This window comes from Gouania willdenowi, unplaced genomic scaffold, assembly GCF_900634775.1.
Source record: "Gouania willdenowi unplaced genomic scaffold, fGouWil2.1 scaffold_93_arrow_ctg1, whole genome shotgun sequence".
Classification (NCBI taxonomy): domain Eukaryota; kingdom Metazoa; phylum Chordata; class Actinopteri; order Blenniiformes; family Gobiesocidae; genus Gouania; species Gouania willdenowi.
The window spans coordinates 961,917-968,452 of NW_021145258.1; the positions used below are offsets into that span (position 1 = coordinate 961,917).

The following is a 6,536-nucleotide window of genomic DNA, read 5'->3' on the forward strand; positions in this document are numbered from 1 at the left end:
AACTAAAAAAGTTTGGATTTAATTTTATGATTCAGAACATGAATTCCACGATCATGGACAATCAGAGACTCTAATGTATATTATTTTTCTTTGATTATCAATAAATATTGTACTTTGTAAACGAGACGTCAAATGGGGGTGGGGCTAAACATAAGCTTGGTCTGACCAGAGTGTATATGTTTATGCTCTGACTGACCAATAAACCAATAAACCAAACCTAGGAATAGAAAGTCTAAAAACAGAGTGAAGAATAATTGTGTGTTTTTGTTCCTCACCTGCCACAAACCTCTCCTGGATCCACCCACAGAGTGATTTCCCAGGGCAGCCCCAGGTCACCGTAGTGAACCCCACTTTCCCTGCAGGCACGCAGCAGCTCTGGGTCATATTTGTGGAACGCGTTCACTCTGATGCACCTGAAAAACACACAAGGATCAGCACTTTTAGCTGCTGAGGCTGACCAGAGGACAGCTAGGGTCACTCCATGTCATTTCAACACATTTTCAGGACATCACATGCACTTTGGTCTTAAAGAATTCTGAAATGTTTACCAATTGTTCCTAAATTATTCAATTGTCACACTGTTAATGACATGGAATGACCCACAAACCATGGGTGTCCCACTGAGCGTACCTGTACGCCTGGCCTTTGCTGGGCTTTTCAGGGACCCAGTGACCCTCAAACTTCTCCTGCAGCGCCACTGTTAGCCTCTCAGCAAACAAATCCATTTTCTCCACCTCCACCTTATTCTTTAATTTCACCAGCCTTTTCAGGAAGGAAACCACCGCTGCAATCTCGCTCTTCATCCTCTATAAGTAAAATAATAAAAACTTATATGATGATATACATAAACACAGTTAATCAAATCAATATCAAAAGGTTGATGTAAGAAATTATTACATGGATATTATTTAATATTTCTTTAGCCTTTGGAGTGATCAGCAAACACACAAATCTTCTTTCATATCTTTCAGGTGAGATACATTTAACAATATCATTTAATTTCAAAGGAAGAGAAACAAATTAGAATTCAATGCTTGCCTATTGAATTTATTTGTTATCCATAAAAAAATAGTTAGATATAGTAAAAAACGTGGCTAAGTTTAATTATCTACACTTATGAATATAAATTTATGCCAAAATTAAAATCAAACTTCATCTGACAAAACTCAAGTAATTTAATCCAAGAAAAAAAAAAAAAAAGCCGTATTGCTGTAAAATCTCACACATTGCTCACGGGGAGCCTCTGGTGGTCGCGATGTAAAATGCATATTTAAAATATTACACTTACTTTATTTGTTTGTGTTCGTCTTTAGTTCTTCACTCTGATGAGGAGGATAAAACATGTAGTTTATCACCAGACTTTGTCTTAGAACTACTTCAGAAGCTGCTTTCATCTTCTGATGAGTTGTGCTTAATGACAGTTGATAACCATGGCAACCGGAGCAGAATCTGCGCATGCTCAGATGGCTCGAGCTGTGGTAGACACGTGTGTTGTCTGTCGTCTCCATCCGTGCCTGCTTCATACAGTCTACTTAAATATTCCCTGCTAGGTGAGCTGAAAATATTCACGGTGTAACACTGACTGTACTGCAATTGACTGTCATGGAATATACGTTTGAATGTCTTGTTAAGTTGTATTTTTCTGATGGAATGTTACTAGCATGCTAATCGCTATTTAAGCTAATCGCTAGTTAGCTGCTGTGCTAAGTAGCTTCAGAAAGGATGGTAATTTCTTTTTGTACATAAACAGCTATATAATTTAGTTTTGTTGGTCAGTATTTTTTAAAAAAAAAAAAAACTGTTTGACATCTGTTTTTTTTTTTTTTTTTTTGAAGGGACTATATTTTTGTGAAACAAGATTGGTTATTTAATCTTTTTTACATATCATGGGCTGAGAAAGAGACTCTATAAGCACAAGCTTATTAGATTTTAATCAATAATTTTTTATTGAGTTTTTTTATTTCGCTTGGTACATATGTACGATGGAGCATTGTCAGTGAAAATCCGTTTTCCAAATTAAATTTTTTTTAAATCTGTTTTCCAAATTAAATTTTTTTTAAATCTGTTTTCCAAATTAATATTTTCTTTTAAAACCATTATCTGAATTAATATTTTTTTAATCCATTTTCCAAATGAATTTTTTTTTTAAATCCGTTTTTTTGAATATTTTTTTTTCTTCCCGTGGAGATTATCTCTTAATTATTTTTTTTTAACACAGAAACTGGTTCCGGGTCAGATTTCATCACAATGGCGTCATCAACAGTGCTGGATGTTCATTCTTTTAATTTTTACTTTTCGAGTTAAAATATAAAGATATTAAAAATTTGCAGTCGGCACAACTTTCTCATTAGTGACGGACAGGTAAAGAGGATACTTTAGTTCTAGAGGACACAGTCATCATAAAGCATAGCTTGGAGTCCTGGTTGAATTCATTAGCAACAATACTATGTGCAACTTCATGGATACTGGTGGATAATAACAATAATATTGCATTGGATTTTATTTTGTGCTTTTCATAGACACTCAAAGTGCAAAGTAACACCACCAGTAATGTTACATACAGTAAGATAAGACTGTACAGTGAATATTGAATGTGATCATGTCCCTCTGTCAGACATTGATTAGTATTAGTTTTATGTCCAGGGGGATAAAAATACTTCCTGAGTGTTTGTGGAGCAGCTCAGAGACTAAACAGCTGTTCTGTGTGATCATGGTCCAGTGCAGTGGGGGCTTTGTCTTCTCCAGGATGGATGGAGTCTTCTCCAGGGTCTGTCATTCTGCCACCAGAGTCCAGCTCTGTGTCCACCACAGATCAGCCCTCTTTACCAGTCTGTACAAACATGAACCCCCCACCCACCCAACAACCACAGCATGGAAGGTCCAGTTGACAGAATGTTATATATGTCACTCACATGTACAACACAAAACAATGTTTGACTGTTTGACCTACATAAAGATATTACATTAAAAAAGAAGAAAAACACTCATTTCCTTAATACTCTTGTGTCTTATTTTCTCTACTTGAAGCACGTTATTCATACATACTGTATATCTGTGTCGTGTCAAATGTTGGCGATTAATCAATTCAACAATGTTGGCCCCAAATGAACTGAAGCAAAGCAGATGAGAAAGTGTTTTATTTCTATTAACAACAGGCTGAGAGGAAACTTTGGTCCATGTGTAACACAGCAGTGATGGTTACAGCATTCATCCTCTGCTTCAGTGGATCAATCACATCTGAAATGAAAAAACAATAAAGCCACACATTTAATTCCTCATTAACATGTGTACAATAATAAGTTTAAAATTTTTAAAGTCCTGCATCCTTATATCATTTATTCAATAGTGGAGTAAAAGTACAAAAAAAATGCAACCTAAGTATATTTACTTCATTTATCAACACTAAATTTATGTATTTACAATACAGGAAACAGTTTGATGTCTTCATCAACGGAACAATAACGAAACCAACTCCAGTCCAGATTGGGGTCAAGGGACAGCAACTCTTCCCATGGATGGACAGTTGAAGAGAAGGATTGGATGGAAAAACAGAAGATGCACAATGACGAATCTGAAAGTAGCAGAACAAATGAGTGTCTGGAAGTCCCCTTGCTGAGCATAGGTCAGAGAAACTTCAAATGCCAGCATTTTTCCACTGCATGTATGTAGCGTCAGTGAGACCGAGGGGAAACAGATGATTTTTCATGATTGGCATTGTTATTGATGCTGAAAGAAACTTAAAATGGTTCCTGTATTGTGACCATATTTTCAAAGAGGACTGTACCACAGGACTTTTTGGATATTTAGAGGAATTCATTGGGAGAGAAGAAGACAACAGAGCTTCCAGTGATGATGAGGAACAAGACAAGTGTTCAAGTTTACACCACAGCAAGTCTTGTGTCGGAGCCAATAGGTCAATTTATGAATGTGAACTGACCAATAATAATACAGGAAATTAGGTAAAGCAAGCCCACCACTAAACGTCATCTTTTGTAATAGACATTTCCTCACTCTGGGGTTCTTGCCTTCCCACAAAAAACATAATATAAGATGGTCGAGGTTCATAAAAAGCTTTTGGGCAAAAACACCGGATTACATTGAAACCGGGGTAAAACGTTCTTTTTAACTGTGTTTATCCGACCCAAAAGAGATAAGGGCAAGGAGCCCCACCTCTGAAAGCAGGGTTCCCGCGGGGTCTTAAAAAGTCTTAAAAGCATTGAATTTATGAATTGGGAAATAATACCTTAAAAAGACTTGAAAAAGTCTGGAATTTTGATATCTGGGTCTTGAAATTTGTGCAGTAACTTCAGGTATCACATTTACCTCTCTAAAGTTTCCATTTGTCAACCACTATTATTTTGATTAAATAACGTAATAGCCTAAATAAACAGTGGCGGAACCAATAATTGAGAACGCAACGCCGCCCGGATCCGAACACTTCACTTTGCGACAGACTGACCTAAACTTCTCTCTCAACGTCCTCTCGTCAACGTCGACTGGGATGCACATCGCATGTAGACCCACTTCATGCTGAGGTTATGGGGAAATGTAAATTTAATGAAGCGTGGCAAGATAAACAAGCATTTTGTCACTGGTTAAAACCGGTGGACAACAACGTATTTGAGGCTTTTTGTACAGTATGCAAAAAAAAGATTCAGCTTGGTAACATGGGTGTGAAGGCTTTGGAGTCTCATGCCAAGTCATGTAAGCACATCAACTCTATCAAAGCTAAGGAGAAAACACTTTCCATCGACGGAGTGTTTCAACCTGCTAACCTTAGCCAGCTAACTGTTAATGCGCTTGAAGCAGAAGATAACGTTAACCAACCAGCTGCTTGCGCTAGCACAGCCCCTCCAGTTACGACCGCAACTAACGGTAGAGTGGATCTGCGCACAACTTTTGGATTCACACCTACAATGAAAGCAGAGGTGTTGTGGACTCTTAACACCATCGCCAAACATCAGTCCTACAATGGAAATGAGGGTATTTCAGAGCTTTTCAAAAGCATGTTCCCTGATTCCGACATCGCTACCACGTTTACTTGTGGGTCCGACAAAACGGCATACATAGCCAAGTTTGGTTTAGCGGTTCACATCAAAGAGGAATTGGTGTCCGAAGTAAACAAATCGCCGTTCGTTCTTATGTTTGACGAGAGCCTCAACGAGACAACAAAAAACAAACAGCTGGATGTGCATGTTCGCTTCTGGGACGAGGGACAGGTTCAGTCCAGATACCTGGGCTCCCAGTTTATGGGACATTCCACTGCACAAGACCTGCTGTCACATCTCAAAGTAAGCATAACCTTTTTTATTCTAAATGTTTCTCAATCTATATTGATATCATTTTGTGGGCACACATCGTCCTGTAAAAGCAATGTCACATGACCAATTATGTACTTGCCTTAACAATGTTTATTTTTTATGTTTATGTACTTGGCAGACACTTTTATCCAAAGCAACATATAAAATACATAAAAAACAATCACTATAAAAATTCTAATAACTTATGGAAAGAATAATGTTGGTACAAGTAGAATACATAAATGGTCGTCTGTAAGGTTCCTAATCAGTCCTTTTTCATAGCACAGATGCACAAGTGAACAGATGTGTCATGTACTCTAAAAATGTTGGAATTGATTCAGTAAATTTTTTTGCTCTTTTGAAAATCTAAAATATAACTGACCCAAGTATACAACTGTGCCTTATAGTATAATGATGTGTAGTACTAGTATAGTGTGTGTGTGTGTGTGTGTGTGTGTGTCTCTCTAACAATGTGTGCTGCTCATCTTGAGTAATCAAATGCAACCCTTTTTAAGGAATGTATGGACAAACTGGACCTCAGACACTTGGTGTCCATTTCAATGGATGGGCCCAGTGTGAACTGGAAACTCTTCGACATTTTCCAGAAAGATCAATCTGAGCAGTACGGAGGTGAGGAGTTTATAATGCCATTACTGTGTGTGTGAGTATGTATATGACCCATTTGTAATTATAAAAATTAATTTTATTTGTTGTGCACTTTTACATTGAATAAACTATTTAAACGTGCTACAGAGCATTGCTACATAGAATTTGTTTTTTTAATATCAAGTTTCCAATGAAACCTTCAAGTGTTCAGCTCATTTGTGTGGGGAGCTGTGGCTTACACACGCTACACAACGCATTCAAGTGTGGGTTCAGTGCATGGCAGCTGGACAAGTTGCTGAGAGCAATGCACACATTGTTTCACAATGTGCCTGCCAGGAGAGAGGATTACATCACCATAACCAAGTCCAGTGTGTTCCCCCTGTCTTTCTGTGCCCATCGTTGGGTAGAAAACCTTCCGGTTGTGGAGAGAGCCTTGGCTGTCTGGCCATCACTTCTCCTGTACATGGAAGCTGTGAAAACAAAGAGACTCTCCAACCCTGGGACAGGTAGGCCCTTCTTAAATGCTGTGAATAGGTCTGTGACTGTGTCCTAATCAGTGGTGGAAAGAGTACTGAAAATCTGTACTCTAGTACAAGTACTGTTACTTTGCTAAAATATTTCTCAGAGTAA

The 6,536-nt window shown here is 37.9% G+C and overlaps 2 protein-coding genes across 2 annotated transcripts; one reads left to right on the forward strand and one right to left on the reverse strand.

Moving 5' to 3' along the window:
* Nucleotides 1-271: 271 nt before the first annotated feature.
* On the reverse strand, nucleotides 272-1,304 carry LOC114461107 (protein BTG3-like). The gene is made up of 3 exons (XM_028442942.1): nucleotides 1,289-1,304; nucleotides 631-804; nucleotides 272-413 (listed from the first exon to the last, which is right to left on the reverse strand). The coding sequence occupies exons 2-3, from the start codon at nucleotides 801-803 to the stop codon at nucleotides 272-274; spliced, it is 315 nt and encodes a 104-aa protein (XP_028298743.1). The 5' UTR covers nucleotide 804; nucleotides 1,289-1,304.
* A 2,877-nt stretch (nucleotides 1,305-4,181) lies between these two features.
* LOC114461083 (uncharacterized) lies at nucleotides 4,182-6,459 on the forward strand. The gene is made up of 3 exons (XM_028442922.1): nucleotides 4,182-5,291; nucleotides 5,816-5,930; nucleotides 6,110-6,459. Exons 1-3 carry the CDS (start codon nucleotides 4,539-4,541, stop codon nucleotides 6,457-6,459), a joined length of 1,218 nt encoding a protein of 405 aa, XP_028298723.1. The 5' UTR covers nucleotides 4,182-4,538.
* Nucleotides 6,460-6,536: the final 77 nt, after the last annotated feature.

Excerpts from the sequence above, each read along its gene's own strand:
- LOC114461107 (XM_028442942.1), bottom strand. The coding sequence starts at position 803 with ATGAAGAGCGAGATTGCAGCGGTGGTTTCCTTCCTGAAAAGGCTGGTG. Across the intron at positions 414-630 it reads AGCAAAGGCCAGGCGTACAG|GTGCATCAGAGTGAACGCGT; the intron begins GTACGCTCAGTG and ends TGTGTTTTTCAG.
- LOC114461083 (XM_028442922.1), top strand. The coding sequence starts at position 4,539 with ATGGGGAAATGTAAATTTAATGAAGCGTGGCAAGATAAACAAGCATTT. Across the intron at positions 5,292-5,815 it reads ACCTGCTGTCACATCTCAAA|GAATGTATGGACAAACTGGA; the intron begins GTAAGCATAACC and ends ACCCTTTTTAAG. Across the intron at positions 5,931-6,109 it reads TCAATCTGAGCAGTACGGAG|GTGTTCAGCTCATTTGTGTG; the intron begins GTGAGGAGTTTA and ends TGAAACCTTCAA.